The following is a 22,543-nucleotide window of genomic DNA, read 5'->3' as shown; positions in this document are numbered from 1 at the left end:
TTGCGGCAACAGCTGTTTTAAAATACTCCCTACACTTCTGGTAATCCAAACATCTGCTGAGAGGCTGAAGCTGACTAAAAGCAAGACCCTTAAGTGGTTCATAAATCAATCTTGCAAAGGCTGAAAAGCACATAAACAGTGCAAGAAGGAACTTGACCAGTCGTAACTGCAGTCTTTTCCTTTTGCTCTTAGGCTAAATAATTTATCAGTTACCCATCTGCAACTTCTTTTTTCAATAGCTATTTTCCAGTTAGTCTTGCATATATTTGCGAACACGTTTTCACAAATGGAGAGAAACACTCAGCCGCCTATGTCCCCGAGCCTCTTTCTGACAGGCTTGCCAGCTTTCGGGCCTGATGGTTTCACTGCCAAAAGCTTTGCTGGCTTAATCGTTCTGCAGACCGAGAAAACGGCGCTGCGGGAATCGGGAAGCGCAGCGGCCCAGCTGCTCGCTGCTCTCCGGTGCGCGTGCAGAGGCCGCCCGCCCCCGCGGCGCGCAGCCTTTCCTCTCCCGCCCTCCGCTCGCAGCCGCAGAGGGCAGCGACGCCGGGCTGCGGGCAGCGGCCTCCGGGCGCCGCCGCCTCCCCCCGCTCGCGTCCTGCCCGCCCCGCGGGGGCGGAGGCGACCCGCTGTCCTCCCTCGGCGCCCGTCCGCCGCGCTGCGCGGCCGGGCCGGCTCCCTCGCTTTCGCTTTCGCTCTCGCTCTCGCTCGCTGCCGCTGCCGCTGCCGCTGCCGCTGCCGCTGCCGCCGGGGCCCGGCCGCCGGGGCCGCGCGCAGGGGCCGCGCCGGCGCCATGGGGCGGCGGCGGCGGGCCGAGCCGGCGCCGGGAGCGCCGCGCCGCCGGGGCCCTGCGCGGGGGGCCCTGCGCCTGGTGAGTGGCGGCGGGCCGCGCAGCTCCGCCGGGCAGGCGCGGCCTGGCCGGGGTCGGGGGCGCCTCCGCGCGCCGCGGGGCTCGGCGCGCTGCGGCGGGAGGGGAGCGCGCGGGCGGCGAGCCGTCGGGGCGGCCGGGGCGGCCGGGGCCGCGAGCCGTCGGGGCGGCGGTGTTAGCGGCCGCCGGGAGGGCAGCGGGGGCCGCGGGCGGGAGGAGCGGCCGGGCTCGCTCCCGCCGGGCGCCGCGTTCCCCGAGCGGGGCCCTGAAACGTCCGCCCCGGATGTATCCTGCCAGGATGCGAAGGTTGGCTGGAGTTACGGATACGGTTGGCTGAAGGACGGGACGGGTTGTGAAGCGTCTGCTAGGAGCATTGGCAGTGGTGATTTTCAGGGCAGGGCGTTTCAGATAAAAGCGTCTTATTGCTGGTCAGTGCCATATGTTACCAAGAATCCCATGCTGAAGATGGCAGTGGTTTTGATAGGTGCGTGTTTTGTTGGCAACCTGCAAAGTGGAAATCCTTTCTTGTCTTGCCTAAAGGTTTTTGCAGTTTTCCTGGTAACACAACCGGATCGTGTGGATGCTCTGGACTGTGGGCTAGGAGAATATCCCATAGGTGCTGAGTGCTGCCCAATGTGTGCTGCTGGTATGTTCATGTGGGTTCTTTGTTTACAGTTGTATTCTCTGACTTTAAACTGTTCATTCACCATGTCCACTTCTCAGGAAGCTGCCCTGATCCCTGCTGTGGGTCATCGCGTTGATCTGCTTTCCTTACTGTAGCTGTCTATACCTGTTGCACCCTGACAATAATCTTGCAACTCACATCTGTGAGCATCACTCCAGAATGTCCTCTTCAAGCCTGCATTCAAGCTTCACTTGAAATAGCACTTTCATTTGGGGTTTTAGTTTGTTTTAGGATTATGTTTGCAATTGCTACTGCTGTTAGGATATTTCTGAGGTGCTTGCATTTTATCTATAGTAGTTATGCATGGTTCAATGCTGGTGTCAGTCCCTGGCAGTGTAAGCTTTGCTTACAGAGCCACTTTTTTGGGTTGTTTTGTTTTTTAGGACTTCGGGTTTTCAAGCATTGTACTGCAAATTCCAGCACAACATGCATACCTTGTGTTGAGGATACATACACAGATCATCCCAATGGTCTAGAACACTGCAGGAAATGTAAACTGTGTGATCAAGGTAAGGAGGATGGTAAAGGGCCAGTTGAGTTTGAATGGGTTTTTCATGCCTTTCTTGGGTATGTTCTCCCCTTCCCATTTCTCCCCCCATTCTCTTGATGCTTTGGTTAAAGTATGAAGAGTAGAGCGGCTCCTGTCACTGTGCATACCTCAGAAAGTTTTTTACCTGGGGACTGAAGGCAAAACTGGCATAGATCTGAAGTTGGCACCATTGGAAGTATGGTCTGTAGCCTACTTCATAAAATTTGAAGGCTGCTTTAGACTGAAGCATGGTATCTAAAGAGCTGTCTTGGAATATTGGGATAAGGTGGGCTGCTCCCTCCGGGACAGCTAATCTAAAAACCTCTGAATTGGGAGTATTTTGCTTTTGCCTTGCAAGTCACTTAGCACAGATGTAAATGTGACACAAGATGCTGTGTCTGTGTGGGTGTGAGGAATGGGGCTCCCTTTATACATCAAAAAAGGAGTTACCTTCACTAATTCTGTTAGTTCTGGTACTTTCCACCAGTAGATCAACGTGAGGCTGAATGTACACTTTTGTTCTTCTTCTGTCTGTTGAATATACTTACGTTAATGCTGTGGTTGTACGTGTGAATTTCTTTTAGGAGCCAATCTGGTGCCAGAAGTGGTATGTACCTCTACGAAGAATACAGTATGTGGCTGTCCCCCGGGATATTTCTGCAGTTATTTGGGGACTGAAGACTGTGAATTTTGCCAGCGCTACACTGTCTGCTTTCCTGGCACTATGGTAAAAGACAGGGGTAAGCCAACATAGCATCTGTAATGACCAAAAGCAAAACCTTTCTCTTGCAGAATGTATTTGGAGATTGATTTTGAGGAAGCTGGCTGTCAGTTGATCCAGAAAAGAATACTGAAGAGTCAATGAGAATGGGTAGGGCCAGCACATGCTAGGGATGATGTATACGAGTCCACTGTACTGACTGTAACTCTCTTTCAGAGGACCAGTGCATGGCTGAAAGCTTGCAGAATCCGTATAAATCCTAGATGCTGAGGTAGCTGATGTGGCCAAGAATCCTTTTTTCCATATGCAAAGGCAGAAGTGTGTGAGCTTTTGTCTATAGTGAAGAGTCTGCAGTAATCACTTTGTCATTTACAAAGACCATGCTGAACTGAAGCTCCTTTTGGTCACACATGCAGGTGGAAATCCTGTTGTCTTCTCCCTCATAGGCACAAAGACCACTGACAACGTATGTGAGACTTGTCCGCCTGGAACCTTCTCAGCAGCCAACATGTCGTATAGCTGTACACCGTGGCCCGGGTAAGTAGCTCTTACGCTTTGTGGGTGTGGGACTCTTTTCATTAACTGTTGAGTCTGCGTTGTGCTTTTTCTGAAACAGCAGTTTCCTGCTTCAATAAGCCCCTGAGTATGCAATGCTGTTCCTGTGTCCCTGCCACTCTTTCCTGGGGACAGCTTAACTTCTGTCTTACTTACAGAGTCACCAACACGACAGATTTAGCCTTCAGCCCCTTGTCCCAACTTATCACTGCAGAGAGGACTCTCAGAGAGCTCCCGCAGAGCTGGATTTGGACCCAGGAGGAGCAGTGCACTCCTCCAGGTACCTGGGTTTCAATAGACATGTCCCTTAGCTATAGTGGAACAGATGAGAGTTTGCTTCTGAGGAGAACCAAATTGCATTGACATGTATTAAAACGAAGAGGTAAAAGTCGGCTCCTTCTTTGATTAGCCACCAAGTCAGACAGACTTTGTGAATGTCCCTGGATAGGGGTGTGTGATGAAAATAGTGCAAAGTATGCTGATGTGATCCACTGTGAATTTCTTTCCTCACATCAGGCTTAAGGAGAATGGCCTGGTACAAGAAAAGGAAGGGATGCCTTCTTCAGGTGCAGTTTGTTCAAATTGCCTCCCTGTTATTGCTATTGTTGGTGCTGTTGCTGGAGTCGTGCTAGTTGCTGTTGCAAGTGGTCTTATATATATCTGGCAAAGGAGGAAGAGGAAAAATTATGTGCCACGTAAGTAAAAACAGCATATGTCTAAAGGGGTAGTTTTGCAGTAGTTAATATTCTGAAGAGTAGTCTTTGCTTCACTAGAAGATGTTGAGCTATAACCATAACCTTAATTAGAGATGATCTATAAGGAAATTGCACCATCTCTGTGTGCCACAGTTAACCTGTTGTATTGATGCCTCCCCTAGAGGCTGTGCCCATGCGGGCTCACCACTGAATCACTTGCACGTACATCTAAGGACAAGCTAACATGATTAGAAAATGCATTAGTATAAAATTCATCTTACTGCATTTTGATGGGACTGTTACCTTTTCTTTGCAGCGGTGCAGGAATCAGGGGTGAGTAGCTCTTTTTTTCGTATGTTGAAATCTGAAATAGGTTTTTGTTTAGTGTTTGCATGTGCTATGCGTTTTGTGGGCTCAGTGTGTCCTGGAGGAGCTTGTGGATAAGGGGAGTGTCCAGTTCCAGAATCTCCAAGGCAATGCAGTATAAGCTCATTTTATGAGATTCTCATTAGGGCATTTGCGATCTAGTCCCAGTGCTGTCATTATCTCATGACATTGTCTAAGAATGGATGTCCAAGGGGATTTAGGAGATGGACTCCTACTGAAAAATAGGAGTTTGTCTTATACAACTGTTTGTTTCTCTCTCCTTTCCTGACATTGGATATCCTCTAAAAGTTTGTAATAGCTATTTACAAGATCTGAGATTTGTGCAAAAGATGGGGTCATGTTTCGTAGGAAAAATGTTGAATGGACTGTATAGTTTGCACTTCTGATCTGAGAGAGGACCAGCAATAACTCTTGGTCTTAAGGAAGGAGCAAATGAGAACTCAAGCTGTTAGTAGTGAAAATAGCAGGCATTTGCCTGATAGAAGCTGACTCTTCATACTCTCTGTTTTCCTCTGTCATGTTTTAAAGAGTGGACAGCAGGGTCAGGCATTGATATTAACCGTGGAGAATGGGGATCAAACAACCGTTCCTGTGCAGGAGACCGGTGCCAATTCTGAAGAACCCAATTCCTGAATAGCCATTTTTGTCTGAACTGTTGTAGTCAATGGAGATGGCAAAGAAAATTTTTCCCAAACATTCATAGGGAAAAAGACAGCTTACTGGCTTGAAAATAAAAAGGAGGACCTACAAAGGAGCTAAGGAAACAGCCAGCTCTAATGGTATCTTCTGATGCATCAAAGCTGAGTGATCAAGGACCCAGCACTGGTCGATATCGCCAGAGGTTTTAAAGCTCCTTCCTTTTACAGCCTCACTTTATGGAATAGTGGCCTGTGTGGTGCTTCAGGCATTTCTTGATTAATATACCTGGAGTTTCTTTCTTTCTTACCAGCTTGGACAGTAATTACTTGGTATGCAGGTAATTATTCTAAAATGTCTCTGTGGGAAAATTTTTTTTTGTTTTACAAATGTAAATATGTACAATATGTACAAATGAATTTTGTACATATTTTACTTTTTAAAAAATGAAGATTGATGGGAAAAGGAATCTAGTACTGAAAGAAACAAGTAGCTTTTAGTGACCCTTCATAAATGAAATGTACACACTCACTGTCTTTTGCTAATCACTTCTGCTCAAATCTGTGATCATGTGTTACAAAAAAAGAATCTTAAGGTCTCACATGAACATTATGTCTAGAAATAAAGTTATTAACAATGAAATCGCATTGTCCTTGTAAAGGAACCTTCCTGTTAGCTGAACAAGTGAAAACCCTGAGTTTCTGGGTTATTGGCATTCTATTAGGGAAAAGTATTATACTTAGAGAAAAACATGATGGAAGTAGATTTCTGAGGAAGAATTTGGTGAAGATAATAATGCTTTATTTATCAGCTCAGCCTGAGGTGAAGACTTGCGTATGAAAAGAGGTGTGGAAGAGATGCAGAGTGGCATGGAGAAGACAGATGATGGATGCAGTGGGAGGCCTGGAGGAAGTCCTGGGGCTGATGGTGTGAGCAGTAGAGGAAGAGATACTGAGCTGTATTACGAAAGCATCAGAGTGACAGGGTGAGAAGCTTGTGTTACACAGAGTGCAAAGGGAACTACTGGCAGAATTACAGAGAGGCTGACATGGGAAATGTCTTTGTAGTTTCGTTTTGAATGGCTCTAAAGAAGAGTAGAGGATTATAACAGAGAGAGGAGAACAGCTTGCACTAATGGAAAGGGTTTGCCTGTGTTTTTGCTGCACTGAAATAATCTCTCTGAATTCACGTTCACCCATGCTGTGGATCTAGAGGCCACTGCTCTTCAACCAACAAACTCGCACACCACTTTCCCATATGATTATGAGGAATGGAAGAAAATGGGAGATGGTAGTCTATTTATTTAGGGAAAATATGTGATAGACAGCTCCCTTTTTTTTTTCTTTGCTAGTTCTTTCAGCAGAATTAGTTCTGTATCTTTTCATAAAACAATGACATTTCAGAAGTGCACTCAACATTACAATTTCTAAGAATGCCTATAGGTAGCTATACAAAAGTATAGCAATATTGTAAATCAAGCTGCAAGCAATAGACAGCTAAAGGTTTTAGAGAAACACTTTAAAATTCCTTAAAAATTTCTGCTCAATATGTGCAGATCTGTCCAATGAAGAAATTCAAATTCTAAGAATGAAAATGTTTTCCTGCTTTTTTTTTTAAAAAAAGACTTTTTAAGGCCCAGTAAAAGTCATGTTTATGCAAACCTTTGCCTTGCAGTATTCATGGAAGTGCGAACTGTCCACAATTTCTTTTACTCCAAGCTATTTTTACACAAAAAAGAATGCCTATGGTATATACAGTTCCAATGTCAAAGCTCTGAAAGTGACTAACATCAGAAGCAATACAGGCTCATTGATTCTTGTGTGTATGCTGCAAGCCATATAGGAAGAACTTGACTAGCCCTGACTACACGGCATTTGAGAGTCAGTCAACTACTTTCAGTAGCTAAATATGTGACTAGTCAGTAAGGCAGTTCTAACATACCATTCTGAATGTCAGTAGTATCTGACAAATGCATTATTAGTTTTGTATAATGTTTTGCCACTTTTGTGGCAGGTCTGAGATGACTTACTGGATAGGTCACAATGAATAGTAAGGATATTCATTGGGCAAACAGATTTTTTTTTTTTTTAACCTGACCTTATATCTCTAAATTACTTCTTTGGTAGCTGGTTTATGTTTCATAGGGTTAAATGTTTTCCACCGTTTGGCCCACTGTAGAATGTGCTAACTGTTAACCACTAGTAGGTCCTCTAATGCATGTGTATGAAGAGTTACTTCCACTGTTGAGTAAAAAATTTTCTTTAGCAAACTGTCATATAAACTCAAAACCCCAAATGGAAAGAGTTCAGAAAACAGCATCAAGAAAGTTTCAGCCCTGTCTGTGGCTACATGCCAACCATGGGGTAAGTACTGGCTGTTTTTCATCTTCTTATAACTTAACCTCACTATTAAAGACCTACTTTGGCAGTGGTAGCATCCTGCTTTTGCACATGTACTAGTGATATGTGTGGCTTTGAACAGACTTTATATCTTAGAGCTTTGCAACTCGCAGTACTACTTTCAGCTCATATGTAGCAGGTGTTACTCTGCACCTTGGTGGCTGACATGTAGGTTGTTTTCTTCCTTAAATGCAAATTGTGAAGTTCATTACCTGGCAGTAACATTTCTGACAGGATGCCTGAATTTTTGGCTGGCATAGATCTTGCTCAGAATATGGTGGTATTCAGGTCTGAAATTTCATTGCTGTTCATCTTTGTGTAATCCAGATCTGTTAATTCTCACCTTGGGTTAATTAGAGTTTGTAAATCACTTTGTAAACCTCAACTGAAAGGTGCTAGACATATGTAAACCTTTTGTAGGTGTTGCAGGTATGCTGGCAGGCTGATGGACTACGGGCTGTCTGGTTGCTTTACAGTTTGTGTGTGTGCGTGCGTGCGTTTGTTTGTAAGATGATCATGTTAGCATACACCAGATCTTAAGTTATTCAGCATTCCTTCTTCACTGAGATGAACTTTAATTAAAAAGTTACAAAAGCAGATGAAGATCTTCAGAAGGGAGAGGAGCTAAATATTGCTGCTATTCAGTGCTGTCATTTGGAGAAGGGATTTATCATAATGTTTAGGCAGCAATAGCTCCCATAATCTCCTTACAAGGAAATATCTATCCTCCAGCCCAGTAATTATTAGGTGGTCAGAAGCTGGAGACAAATAATAAAAGGGAGGATTTCCTGTGCTTCTTTCTCTCCCTTGCCCCCACCAGCATACTTGCTATTCTCTTACACAGGGTTCAAGTTCAAGTCCTGAATCAGCTGGAGGTGCAAAACACAGTGTCTCAGCCAGGCCCTCTCCACTGCTTGAGGCACTTGCAGCATAACTCTTCTGACCTGCTGTCTTTCAGTAACAGGTACTACACAGACTCTTATGCAGCTTGGGCATGCCTTTACAACATCTGACTGTTGCAAATGTCTTAGAATTCCTCTTGAACAGACATAAATTATGCCTCTCTTTTGCAAAACTTGCTGGATCTTTATTCTTGCATGCCCTTATTTCACAGGTACTCAGAATACTTCCTGATTCCAGTACAAATATTCCTATGTGAGCAGTCCCTGTTCATTCATTACCCTCTTCACTAATGATGTCTTTTTGCAACCTTCCTCACTGCTTTTTGTCTCATGACTGAAGTCCGCCTTAACTTACTCCAGGATGCTGCAGGCAACTTCTTCCACTGATTGTTCATCAGCTGCTCCTGCTTGTTTTATGCTGTCCTTAGGATATTGCATATGCCCTGCATGCTTCTAGCCTGCCCCAACTCCTGCATTCTATTACCTAGCTCTGCCCTCTCCCCTCACTACAGGGAAGCTCGTTGCTGTTTGAAGTGTTGGCTAACTTTTATCTCATACAGATGGATAAGGAGGTGCATCCTGGCTTCTTGACTCATGCAAGTCCTGGGAGTGCAGGTGATGGCCTTAGCAACCCCTGTGGAAATCCAGAGGGGAAAGGAAAGTGAGTGCCTCAGAGCTGGTGTGATTGTACCTGGGCATAGCTGCTGTGGATCTAGCCAAAATGGCAACTAATAAGCTGGAGCACCAGGACTATCAGGCGAAAACAGCTCACAGGAAGGCAGGGTCCTTGGGTCTCCATTCTGCAGAAGGGCAAGGGGTCCCTTTCATATTTGCTTCTCTCTATAGAGGTGAGCAGAGCTCTGGGACAAAAGTTCCTCTTGGAGTTGTTTTGGGGGTGTTATTGAAGTACTTACAGGTATGACTGTTGGGCATATAGCAGCCTTCTTCAGAACAGGGTTTCTGTGATCTTTCCCCTACCCCTTCTCTATCCACAGAACAGAGCTTATCATCAGTCTACAGTGAATTTTCTGGTCAATTGGGTTGAAGTGTGGCTCTGTGGTGTCTTTTCATTAAGTTGTGATGTGACAGGTGTCCTAAGCTTATTGGGTATATCTCTGGATCACCATTAGATGCCATCTTTAAAACAGCCTGGAAACATTACTCCTTCATTACTCCTGAGACTGGAGAGACAAGACTTGTAGGGAAAAGTAACCTATGATTAGATCTCTGGGACTGACACCACAAAGAACATTTCTGCTTGTATCTCCTTGACTTGAGAAACTAAGTTAGTCCTGCTGACCACTGGAAAGAGCCTTTAAGAGATACTGTCAGACAGTTGGGCCTGGGTAGGAACTCTTGATTTCTATGACTGCAGTGGAGACAAGACAATGTAGATAAGCTCAGAGCTTTGCACCAGTAACAGGAGAAGGGATGTGGCATCAGATGAGGATCAGCAAATAATCAAGCCACAAAAAGCGTTTTGGGTGCTGCCATCAGCGTGTGTAATATCTGAAGCAAACGTGTGTGTTTGATGTACCTGGAGTCTGAAAAACTTTATAAATGTTTTGCTGTGTCTTTTCATGTGTTCTAGAAGTTGGGGCCTGATGTGCCACCAGGTGGCAGCGTGGGAGAAGGAAATACTCCATTTCCTCTCATTCTGGAAAACCTGCTATCAGTATTTCTTCCTCCTAAGTGTGTAGCAAAGCTTCTCTAAGGCTTAATGGTTGCCTAAGAATCTAGAATGGAATGACATCTGTAGCCAAACACCTCCAGGTACAGAATTTTTCCACTGGGGTAGAATATTTTCTGCAGGAGCTTGAGATTTCTGTCTAATTGCATGTATCTGTCCACCACTTTAGTTGCTTGAGGTGCTATGTTGTGGCTGGGAGCGAGGGGCTATTAGAGAGAGCTAAAATGCAGGCTGTTCCCCAAAGTCTCTGCCTGAGGACAGATACAAACATATGTTAGGCATAGCTTAGCCTGGAAGTAACTTCTAGGAACAGGCTGTAAATGACAAACAAAGTACTTTGTGTGTAACTCAGGCTTGCTGGCTGTCAGACTTCTTTGGCTTGGGTAGGGCACAGTATATGGCTGGAGAACACTGTATCTGAAAGCTCTGCGGATTATGAATATGCATCTTGTTACTTCCTGGAGTGCATAAGCTGTTTCAGTAGTGGGAGCTCTGGATTATTGGGTATTCATTTTGAACCAACCAGTTGCATTCTTAACTAAACCTATATACACTATTTCCTTTGTAGGTGGAGAAAAGATGGTCTTGTAAAGGACTTCCCAAGTGACTACGTTCCTTCGAAAACAACTGTGAAAAGTCATGATAAATCTACAACAGCTGAAGAAAGCAGGAAACCTCAGGTAGGAGCAGTTGTTGCTTGTAGCTGAAATTGGTGTCCTGATTTAAAATGAGGAAACTAGTTGTAGCCTAAACTTTACCTGATTACAGGATAAATGATGATTAATGTCATATGAGCACAGCAAATGGTTCCTGTACCACCAGAATTGGGACTCAAACATAGAACGCTTGTAAGGCTGTGCTCTGCCCACTCTAAAGCTTGTGTTCGCAAGCTGGGGATGTACCTGCTGCCACCAGTAATGTGTGACATAATTGTCAGATGCTAGACTGTCCATTCTGCTCATCTGGATGTTTGATTATACCATGGGATATTTAGCAAGCTGTGCTGAAAAATTTTATGCGGCAGACTGGAGGCTTTTGAAGCTCGGTCAAGTCAGCACAGGCATCTTGCTAGAAAGGCGTTATCTTTGCTCCAAGTTTTGAATTGGCAGTTGAGTTAAACTTATATGCAAGGGAAGCTTGCAGATAGAACAGATGTCAGACACCTAGAAACCTGATGCCATAAAGTGAACTAAGCACACAGTAACAGACCTTGCTTAACAAGCCACTGTCCTCATTTGGAAGAGCCCTCTGCATTTATCTCTTTGTAGATGTTCACTCACTGATAGTTTAAGGTCAGTGAAACTGCACTGCTGACTCTGTCCTCAACTCGAATCGTTTCTCACTTACGGTAGCAGATCTCCTCTTCTTCTGACCTTTGTTCTCTTTTCAAGAGGCCTCTGGACAAACCTTTCCAGATATGCAGCTTTCATTTTGTAAATAGAGCTGTGGATATGGAGCTTGTGTGTCAGCTTTCTAGCCTTTCGGCTATTTGGATTTGCAGGGTGGACTCTTGTCATTTTAGTGTTGAATTCTGTATACATATCTGTCTTAATACTACAATATGTAATTAGCACTGTTTCAACCTACTGCTTAAAAGGAAGTGCCTCTTCAGATGTATTTGTGCCTAAAGAAATCCTTGGTAAAACTGGTTTAACAAAAGCATGCCTTGTGATTTAGCATTTCTTCCCCCTCACCCTTTAATCTTTCCCCGGAGCACTCAAACAAGGCTTCTGAGACTTGTCAGTTGCTTGACAGAAGCTGAAGAGGAAATGTGTCAGGGACGCTACAGTTCTTAACTGGACCTTGTACTGTCTCCTTGCTTCTTCTGACTTGTGCTCTGATGTCTGTGCTATGTAAAAACATGTGAATGATGCGTGGTTTTTTTTACGCCACACCTATAAGGCTGCCAGTCAGATACTACCTCAGTCTTGTGTTCAGTCTTCTCTGTCCAGAATACTGTGGCATGTCAGACTTTGGATTAGGAAAAGTTGTTGCAACTACTGAAGCAATGCTCTCCAAACTTAAGAGAGGAGAAACAGCAGCTTGTTGGACTTTGTATGTATATTCTTTATTGCTCCTCCGAAAGAGTGTGGTATGTGTAAACAGCTCCTCATGAATCACTTGAACAACAGCTTTCTAAACTAGTAAAATTATCTGCAGTTGTCCTTAGCTGCTCACTTACACATGAACTGATTTTAAACTAATTGTATACACCTCCTGAGGCTGGGGGATGTGGGAACAGGACAGTAGTTAGTGATGTACCCTTGTCTTTATTTGTCATTAAATTTAATAAAAGTCACTGACGTTTTGCTTATCGAAAAGGTAAGGTTTTTTTTATCAGGTTAACTAACATTCTTAACTCCGAAGGTAGAGGAGGAAAATCTGTTTCTTAGTATCAGAACTAACTGTGCAAATGCCTGGGAGGGAATGGGGGTAACTTGAAAAGAAATTTGGGGGGGGGGGGGGGACTCTTTTTTTTTTCCTGGCTTCTCTTCTCTTGCATTTAGATGTAATTTGAAATAGTAGAAGTTCTCCTTAAATAATCTCTATTTTGCCTTGTAGAATTAGAAACACCTCTGATTTACCTTTTGACTCTGGACACGCCACACAGTCTTTAAGAGAAGGGTGTGGACATCACAGCTTGAAATGACTTGGGCTGTTCTCTTCCTTGCTAAATTCTCAGATAACACAATTGTACCAGTCTCAATGGTGTACACAGCAGAGAGGTTAGTAAGGAGTGAGAACAGTGCCTTGGCAGTGACTACTGGGGCCCCAGAGAAGTGCAAAAGGAGCTGTTTTTTCAATTGCTTGGTCTGGGAGAATGGGGCTAAGCTTCTGGAGGAAACATGATGAGTCTCTGTCTTATCTTTAATAACTTTGTAGCAGGAAATAACTGACCAAAAGGAGGTACAGGGGTTTATCCTATATCTGTTTAAATACTTCTGCATATAAGAGCTGTATTAATTGTGCTGAAGGAAATGCTTTTTTCTCCTCTTCAGCCTGTCGTGTCACTGGCGTGCTGGCTTTTTGTGCCCTTCTCAAAATTTTGGAAAACCTCCAATCCTCAATCATCTTAAGTGCGGTAGCATCCTACCAGCTTATGCATAATGCTGTGGGGCAGTAGGACTAGCACCAGACCCATCTCTGGCTGGTACCTGATAGCAGAATGCACTGAGGACAGCAGGATGCTCTCCTTACTCATCTCTAGACAAGTTACTCTGTGATCCATTAAGCATCAAAGTCTTATCAGGCTTTGCAAAGGCAACCTGCTGTAATGCAGCTGATGAGGTTTGACAGTGGATCTCTAGAGTTGTCCTAGCATTAGTACCTTGCTATAGAGCTGTTTCAGTGTCAAGGATCCCTGCTTGGAAGCTCAAACTGAAAGTTTCCCTCCCTTTGAACCCAAAGGGACTGACATAGCAATACAATGCTTGATTTCATTTAATGTGTGTTGCAGGAGGACAAGACTGTAGGCATGAAGTGTCATTAGCACATGGCTTACAAGCTTTCAAGACTCCTATTTTGCTGGTTGCTGCCTGCACATGATTATATGCCATGGAAAAGTAACACAGTTGTCAGTAGGGAGTGCCATTTCCTAGTTTATTTAAACCAACTGTGAGCTTATCTCTGTTCACATTTCATCAAGGTCACTGGCAGCTAGTGTGATGTAGGGGGCTTTAAATGTGGAGGGGAGGCGTGACTGTGGAGCCAGCAATAGGGATAAAGTAGAAGGGCATGTGTAGGACTTTAAAGGGAGGTTTTAACTTATGCACTTAGGTTGTGCTGGCACAGACACAAAGTGACAGATGGAAAGATTCTTCTGCAGGTGGGAGGCTTAGTAAACTTGCATGAAAAAATAAGTAACTTCCATGTGCTGTAATAATAACTTGGAACAAACCCCCCCAGGCACATTTTAATTATCCCTTTAGCAGTTGCATGTGCCAGAACTTCTAATGGCACATCTCCAGAGCTTAGTGATTTTGCAAAGTAATTAACTTATCAACCATGTGAACCTCCTCCACCTGACCTCTGCACAGTTGTATGCTCTTTCCCTTTCTTGGCATATATGCAGTGTTGTTGCTTTCCTGAGTTTCCTTGTAGTAGGCAGCTACTGCCTAGCAGTCTAGTATCAGAGAGTTTTATAGTTCCTCTGCTAAGACTTAAGTGAATGAATACAAAATATGTGATTCTCAAGGACAAAACTGTCCCATGAATATGGTAACAAAGAACAATAGCTTCTACTTTCAGATAAGGCTTATGTGCACATCTTACTAGCCCTAGGAGCATTTCTGATAACTATATAATAAATCCTAGGTTAATATTACTGTAGTAGTTATAGTATAATTATAGCTGTTATAGTATTGTAATAACTGTTAATAGTACTGTATTACTGGTCAAAACTTTGGTAGACTCTTCCCCTGTAATCTCATGGTTTTGCTCTTTCGCTCATGATGCAGTTCAGACCTATGCACGAGACCTTTCCAGCATGTTAGGGACATCCTGGGCTATATTACCTGTTCCCCAAACATAATCACTTCTGTATTTCTTGCAGTGCAATGAAGAGGTCTACATCAGATGAGAAAAAACAACAGCATGAAATATCTAAGCAAAAATGAAGCCACAAGGATGCTTTTTGTTCGGTTACTCTCTATTTGCGGTAAACTTGCCTTCTTGCATTAATAGTCTTGTATCATAGCTGAACCACTGCAAATATGAATAAGTATTATATGTAACAAGATACTGTGCCAGATCCTATCTATGAATTTTTGATATTGTTTATATTGGCAATCAACAGTGTTATTGATTTTTGGGGGGTTTTATTCATATGTTGTCTCTTGGATTTTACATTAAAAAGCTCCTCCTCAAATTCCCTTTTCTTTTCAGATCTGTTGCTAAAAGATATAGGCTACCTGATATTTCTGTCCATAAAGAATTCTAATTGCTGTTTGTCCATAGGTGCAGTTACTGGTGACTTATTAGACATGTTACACTACTGAGCGGTCTAGTACTTAAAATGTCACTCTCTTCTTAATAACATCAGAATAAAACCCATTTTCACAAGGGCAGGCAAACTGCCTGAACCTGTTACAAAAATCTGTGTTTGTCAGGCTAATCTGGACCTGATTATTAGGGTGAATCTCTAAGCAGAAACTGGCAAAAGGAACAGTATGTTCACAGCATAGCATGACTCCCTTGAGGAAAACTCTGCAATACCTTTTGCTTCAACCAGAAATGATGCCCACAGGGTTTGTAGCTCAGACTCAGTCCTTCGGGGTAGATGTAAATTAACATCATTTAAACTTCACATAGACAACACACTGGGGAAAACTTAATCCTAGGATAACTTTTTTTTTCCTCAGAGAAAGCTGAGAGCATAGGTGTCTATTACTATGATAGCTAAGGGACAAAGATTAAGGGCATCTCAAAGCTAGGACACTTTTCCCTGAGAGCCCTGTTGTGCTGTGAACACCTGGCTTTTGAAGGCTTGTGAGGACAGAGGAAAGAAAGGCACTTTAGCCAACTTAGTTTACTGGAAGAGTCACATGAAAATATCAGATACACAAGGGAAGTGGTCTTTAATTACCTGAATATGGAATTTACTTATATTGTGTGCACACAAATAATACAGCATGGAAAATCTGGGTAAGTGAAGATAGTGAAGTGAGGCAAAGCTAGTGAAGATAGACAAAATGCAGTTAAATACACTTTATTTTGCCTGCAACCATACACAGATAATTAAATAATAAAAGCTGATTTATCAGAGCACTTCACTCTCTTGTAACCAGTCATTTAATGTTTAAAAAAAAATTAAACTCCTTCAAGTAGGAAACAGTAGTCAAATGATCTTTCTGTGAGCATCAGATTCTTGTCAGATGTGATAAGAAAGGTAAACCTCACTTAATGGTCAGAATAAAATTTAGACAGCATTTCATTCAAACAAGGGTTGCAGATCATATTGAGTGTTGTAGAGATACAGAACACTTTTGAAATACAAAGTTCCTACCTCAATATATGTATGATCCAATCCAGGAGGAAATGCAAACCTAGTCTGTATGACAATCAGTTTTACAACGCATGGAACAGGCACATTGGGTTAATTAAAGAGCAAAGCCACTTTTGAAGTGAATAAAAACCAAAATGGAATATAATTAGACTTCTCTTGAACATCCAGGTTCAAACATCTTATAGCACAGAACTTAGTCTTCACAATTCTCTCCAGATCCTTGATATGTTGACATCTTTCCTCTTTAATGGTTGTACATAGAGAATAACATAACTGGCATGAAGCCTTATAGGACATCAGAATCTTACCAATCCACTGCTACATCTGTGATCTACTTACATGGTTCTAGTTCTGGACTGAGTCAAAAGCTGGTGGTTAGTCACAGTTTGAATTGAACCTGGATTATTATCTAAATTAGGTACTGTCCATTTCTGCTTTACAGAGTCTGTGTTATCTCCTAAACTAGCCTTTTCACTTGTATCAGTTTCCTAAAACTTTAAATAGATGATTTACTATGATATTGCATGAAACTGTTTCATCTCTTGTTGTTTTGCTAGCATCCTTAAGGAATCTGACTTCAAATGACTTTGGTGGTCAACATTAGAGAGAACTGGAACTTAACCAAAACTGACAAGTAGTAAAAGTAGTGCAGCTATTGTGAATTTTGGGGGTTTCGTATCCTAAGCTAATCTAGCACTGAGTGAAAGTACCAGGAATGCACAGTACCTTATCCTACTATCCAACAGGAAATAAACATCATCTTATGCATCTCAGTAGAACCACAAGGATTAACATATGAAGCCCTTGAAACTGTACGGAGGCATGAGCAGGACACCTACGTTCCAGGTTTTTTACCTCCAGGTTTCTTTTAAGAGCTTTTAAAGTCACTTAGCGTGAGCTTAATCCTAGTGCAGAAAAATGTGATTTTTTTTTTTTTTTCAAAAGAGGGCTCTTGGAGCTTGTTAGTGCACTCCCCTAGTCATTTCTTTTTTGTTTCCAGTGCAGATCAGTTCTTCTAATGTCATCAGGCACTTACAGCAATTCCTGTCTGAATCCTTTTTGCCCACTTATCGGCCTTGAATCTGAATCTTTGTTCGAATTAATGTGGTCAAGTGCAATTCTCCTCAGTTAACAGATCTAGCTGCAATTAACAAAAAAAAAAGTGTAATTCAGGTAGCATTCCCTTGAGGAGGTCCATGTATATAGTCATCTGAGGTGCACCACAGAAACAAATTATGTTTGAAGCAGTTTTTGTATTACTATTAACTGAGGTGAAGGCCAAATTATGTCTGTGCTTTGTGTAATATTTGTTTGCCATAGATAGCACTATTGGTGGGTGCTGAACAGTCTGTTCAGAGTCTTTTGGGGAAATATTAAATGAGCATTCAATAAACTTGCAAATAAACCCTATGTACTACTTAGTCTCTCTTCCATATATCACTCAAACTTTGAAGGGCATAGAAGAGAGGTTAATCCCTGAGGTAGTGCCAATTCTTTGAGAAAATAATCCTCTAAGATTACTTCTAAGATAGAAATTAAATGTAAATGAACTATATGTTCTCACCTGCAGTAAGTGCTGTAATTAATTTACAGATTGATTTCACTTTAGCTGGTAAAACTAACATTCGTGCAAAAATTACAAGGACTTCATTCAGTGATCTAGCTAGTTCTTATTGTCAAATGGCCAGAATACTTCAGTGGATCCTCTCTTGTGGGCCAAGCTGTTACCGTTAAATGGTCTTCATTTCCTTCCATGGTGTTTAGATAATCACACATTTTGCTAGTGGTGCACTAACTAAAAACTTTAAGCACTTGAGTAATGTGATTTGGCACTTCATAAGCTAAGCACTAGTAGTGATCATCTTGCTTTCCAGTGATTTGTGTGCTAGAAAGAAAAGCATTTGCAAGAAGAATATTTTTAATCCACTATTAAGGACTGGCAGTTTAACATAATATCATTATATTAGAGCACTTACTGAAGAAAGCCACCTAAAGTTTTCTATAGTAAAACGCTTGCTGCACTGGTAACTGTGATTTTTTTTTTAAATTAAAAATTAATACTTGTTACATTTTCAAGTATAAATATTGAAAAATAGCCTATGGCAAAATGAAAAGGCACAGGTTTAAAAATAGTGTAGTTGTTTCCATGGATACGTTTGCTCTTTGGCAAAAGGTATATTATACACTTCTACAAGAATAAGCATCATCTTAAATATATCTCTGACGGGAGGGACCCTGTAATTTTAACCATAACAACAGAATTTGTACTTTTAAAAATGTGATCTTTCTACCTCACTTCAAGGTCATGTTACAGTTGCTCTTTGGAGCAGAAGAACTCAAGTGCAGTAGGAGAGTGCAGCTTTGTGTTAAGTCAGCAGCCGACAGGTATTTTAACATACAGCTCACTTTGTAAAATATCAAGACAAATAGCTCTCTCTTACAACAAAGCAGTAATCAAAGTGAAAGTGGACAGTGTTACACAGACAGCACAAGAATTTAAATTACGTCTAGCCTGAATTTGGGAAAAAGCACCAGAGACTGAACCAGACAACTGAAAAATAGTTAGGTGAAACACCTCAAACAAGTTTGCTGAGTCTCAGAAGGTGTAACTGAAAGACACATTAAAATTATTGTTTCTTGCTGAAAAATAGATGTATAGGGTTTGTTTGTTTGTTTTTAAGAACTAGTCTTTGTAACCCTGATGTGGTGACTTAGTAACAGTCAGAATGTCATTTGAAACAGTCATATTTATTCTGGAGCATACTGTGGCTTTCAGCACAGCCCATCAGTCACTGAGATACTTGCATACTTCCCAGCAGAACTGTAAGAGCTTCAGTGCTGTAGTTTCTTTGATTCTCACTACAGTAGCTGCACTGTTAGCCTTGGCTGTGACTGAACAGGAGACCATCAGGCACATCATTGGCATATTTTATCACCAGAATATCTGTCATTCTTGCCAGTTTTCTATTTGGCTACCACACTCTACATTTCTCTGCAGGATGCATGGCTGTACCCTTTTTACAATGGAACGCCTCTGAGAAGGCCTCAAAGTTCTGCAAAGATCCCATCACCCTAAACAAAAAGAAGGAACTTATTTACATGGATGCAGTGCATGGAGACCATTGCTCTGGAAAACAGTAAGCCATATCCATGAAGTGAATTAGAATCTGATACTTCAATTACAGTCTCAGAGTATGGGACATTCTACCTCTATGCAAGGAGAACACAGCTAATATGACTAATGAAATCCTAGAACAAGCAGACAGCCTATTAAGTAGATTCTGGTGCATTCTGTGTAGTTTGGCAAATTTACTAGGCCAAGTAAAGGAATGTACCCTTCATCAGTTTCCTGGAAGGTATCAGAGAAGTTCTGAAAGTTAGTGTAGTTTTACCTTGCCTGTTAGAATACAGCTGCTAGCAGATGAGCCACTCTATCCTTTTGCAGTATATTGGTGCAATGGGTTGAGCGAAGTAATGTCATCTGTTAGTAAACCAGTTAGTAAAACCCACCTGTATTTCAGAGGGCTGTGGACATCTGTCTTTATTGACTGGCTAGCATATTCTGGTCTGTAGGAACCACACCAAACCTAGACAAGGAGGATTAATAATTTGTGGGTCAGCATTAAAGGGAATTCAATTTGGGAACCATCTCCCTGTTTTTCAAAGTTTTTTCCCAAGAGCCATCCCAATTTGTTACAAGATAGTTGGAGTTATGTTTTATAGAGGAGGCAGACAAAAATACAATTAGTTACTAATTAGTTTAGTTTTTTGAAGTTCTTGGATCGGGATCTGGGCTTTGTGATAGATATATTAGCTCATGGTTAATGTCACCCATGTGCCTGCTGTCAGATCAGACAGCCTACAAGCTGCCAGGCTAAGTCCCCTGCTGAGAAGTATTTCCTACTCTAAGAGTGTAAACACACAGGTGTTTCTTGTCCGGGCCAGAGGGTGAAATTCAACTCAGCAAACTCATTGTTTCTGCATTGGAATAGAATGGCATAGAGGAAGGTAAGTGGAAACTGTGGCAACATCTGTTACCTGAATATGAATTCAGATTTCAGGGTTGCTGACTTGGTATTTCTCAAGCATAAATCTACTCCAGCACATATACATAACACATATGGCAATAGCAATTGCAGAGAATGGATGAAACCCTGCCTTCATTGAAAGCAAAAGCATTTTTTCAATCAGAGTTAGTGGAAAGAATGCTTTACATGAAATGACAAGCCCTTGAAAGTTGATGTCCCCCATATGTTGTTGTCTGAGAGTCCTTTTGGTTGCTAGGTGCCCTATTTTCCTGTATCCTCCCTCCAGCGGGTTTCAGTAATGCCCTCAGATAAGTTACTGAAAAAATGTTTCCTCTAATCATTAAACTGTCTTTCACTTCTGTCTTGCAGACCTTTTGATGAGTACTGCTGATGGTGAATCCCTTACCAAGTGGAGGTCAAGACTATGATTTTCTCCCTAACATTAGGATAATCTAATTTATATTTTCATGCATCCTGTGGTGGGTATCCATGTGTTCTCACCTGGGCAAAGTTGAGGAAGAAAAGCTGTTTGTGGGACAGATTCAATCCAGGTAACTTTGGTTCCATCCCTTCCCGTTCAAGCCATTTCAAATAGGCCTAGATATGATCAGAGAGTCAATTCAGAAGAGCAGCAGGTTTGCTGGTTCAGACACGATGGGTTTTTGAATATTATTTTTGGGGTGAGAAATTCCAGTCACAAGGTATGTGAACCCAACATGTTTTCCCTTCAGTATTTTTATAATTTTTATCTGTATAATGTAACTGGTATGGCTAATTTTTTGAAGAACCTGTCATCATAAGTATTTTGTTGACTTTTCCATTAAAAAAATTAAATACACAAGTATAATTTGCACTCATGTTCTGAAGTACAGCACTCTGAACTAAAAACTGTTCAGAAAATAGTAAAAAAAAACCCCATAATCTAAAATGAAAGTGGAGGTTTAGATTAGTGGTTGTTATTGGCCAGTGGATCCCCATTGCAAGTATCTACTTGTGTTCTTTAAGGAGTCACTTGGAAATCTATTCTGAATTTCTGTAGAAAGGTGGCATACACTGTTTTTCCAAAATATAAGACAGTAGCAGTCTGATGGACCATTGGTTTGCTATTGTGTCTCAGCAAGCAAGCATAACAAAGCATGACAGCTGTTGACAATTACTATCTTCTTGAAGTATCAGATCAATAAAATAACAGAGTGAGTGCCTGTGATCACAGTTTGAAGGAAAATCATTAGCTTGGATATGACTTTTTCTGTAAAAATTTGTATCTGGTAGTAAAGTGTTAAGTCTTCTCCACATTTTTATGGTGATGATTTCTGTCTCTTCAGGTAACTGCTCATAACATAGCTGATAATAACCTTGCTCAAAGTTAAAACCATTACCCTTTATCGTTAGACATTAATTGGCCAATTTTCTTTTTTTAGAAATATCAATATAATGGAGACAAGTTAATGTGTCCTCATGCTGGTTAATTTCAAATGTTTTATTACCTTATCCTCTTAGTTGCTGAGATAGTCCCAAAGCATACAAAGCACAGGAAAGGGTAAAAATACATTCAACACCATAGAGCCTCAGAGGATTATGTATTCAGGCTATTTATGTCATACCACACTACTTTTCCACATTTGTAATACGTTTTAGAGCCAAGTAAGTATTCACTTGAAAAAAGTAATTAATTTTAATGGTATCCATCAGAGTCAGAATTGTCATTTTAGATTTCTGAAAATTAAGGATGTTCTTCTATAAACACCCTTAACTGTTCCCACATTCAAAACCCCAGAGGTAAAAAGTTTTACCATGACAACTATTAGAATTATTCAGAGAAAAGAACATTCCATGCTCCCACCTTAACCCCACATGGAAAGAACCTTACTGCTGATAAATACTCTGTTCTTATTCAGTGTGAGGGTTTGTAAGCCTGGAGGATTAAAGGTATTGGGCTTCCCTGAGGCTGGAAGGTGACTTCCCCTGTTATAGCAGGAGAAATAAGATGACATACCATAGTGTTTTTAAAAGATAACACCAAGATGGACAACACAGTTTTTCAACTTGCAGCATGGAGGTGGTGCACTGAAATATCAATTGCATTTCTCTTGTTTTGAAAATAACTGACTAGTTGAAACAACCTTTTACCTTGGGAAGAAGCAGCACTTCTGAGATTATCACTCCTTGCACTTTTATTCTACTTACTAGCTGCATGGAAATAAATAGTAGCAAGCTAGAGGAAACTTCTTTGTGTTATTTTCCTGTAGCTTATAAGACACATAAAGAAAGCAACAAAAGGAGCCAGGCTTTCAGAGGCAAATGTTTTAGTAGATACAATTTGTATCCCCCTTGAGGAGATGGTATATCCATCAATTCTTTTCATGTCCTACCTTACACGTCACTTTTGAGATCAAAGATGAAAAGCATGAGAGAAGTAAACTTGGAAAAAAACAGCTGCTGTG

General features: G+C 41.7%; 2 protein-coding genes across 9 annotated transcripts in view; one reads left to right on the top strand and one right to left on the bottom strand.

Moving 5' to 3' along the window:
- Positions 1-507: 507 nt before the first annotated feature.
- Positions 508-21,394, top strand: TNFRSF14 (TNF receptor superfamily member 14). Of its 5 annotated transcripts, none has more exons than XR_010392781.1 (13): positions 508-871; positions 1,409-1,514; positions 1,937-2,062; positions 2,667-2,822; positions 3,250-3,340; positions 3,875-4,053; positions 4,370-5,416; positions 5,888-8,439; positions 8,938-9,038; positions 9,969-10,150; positions 10,636-10,747; positions 14,620-19,208; positions 20,469-21,394. XR_010392781.1 is itself a non-coding variant. In XM_064525421.1 (8 exons), exons 1-8 carry the CDS (start codon positions 794-796, stop codon positions 5,071-5,073), a joined length of 858 nt encoding a protein of 285 aa, XP_064381491.1. In that variant the 5' UTR covers positions 511-793; the 3' UTR covers positions 5,074-5,723. The 5 variants fall into 5 exon arrangements, 3 of the variants coding, with proteins under 3 accessions (XP_064381490.1, XP_064381491.1, XP_064381492.1); XR_010392782.1 differs by having other exon boundaries at positions 510-871; positions 4,370-4,386; XM_064525421.1 differs by lacking the exons at positions 5,888-8,439; positions 8,938-9,038; positions 9,969-10,150; ... (1 more) ...; positions 14,620-19,208; positions 20,469-21,394 and having other exon boundaries at positions 511-871; positions 4,370-4,386; positions 4,969-5,723.
- Positions 16,312-22,543, bottom strand: part of MMEL1 (membrane metalloendopeptidase like 1) — a 33,398-nt gene continuing 27,166 nt past the window's right edge. For 3 of the 4 annotated variants that reach the window (XM_064525417.1, XM_064525418.1, XM_026096552.2), the window contains exons 21-23: positions 20,601-20,696; positions 19,582-19,658; positions 16,312-19,143 (exon numbers count right to left, since the gene is read on the bottom strand). In XM_064525417.1, the coding sequence (XP_064381487.1) occupies positions 19,044-19,143; positions 19,582-19,658; positions 20,601-20,696 (273 nt within the window). In that variant the 3' untranslated portion in view covers positions 16,312-19,043. The remainder of the gene's footprint in view (positions 19,144-19,581; positions 19,659-20,600; positions 20,697-22,543) is intronic. The other variant, XM_064525419.1, reaches the window with a different exon arrangement.

The sequence above is a fragment of the Dromaius novaehollandiae genome, chromosome 24, assembly GCF_036370855.1.
Source record: "Dromaius novaehollandiae isolate bDroNov1 chromosome 24, bDroNov1.hap1, whole genome shotgun sequence".
NCBI classification, from domain to species: Eukaryota; Metazoa; Chordata; class Aves; order Casuariiformes; family Dromaiidae; genus Dromaius; species Dromaius novaehollandiae.
This window is presented reverse-complemented; position numbering and strand designations above follow the sequence as displayed.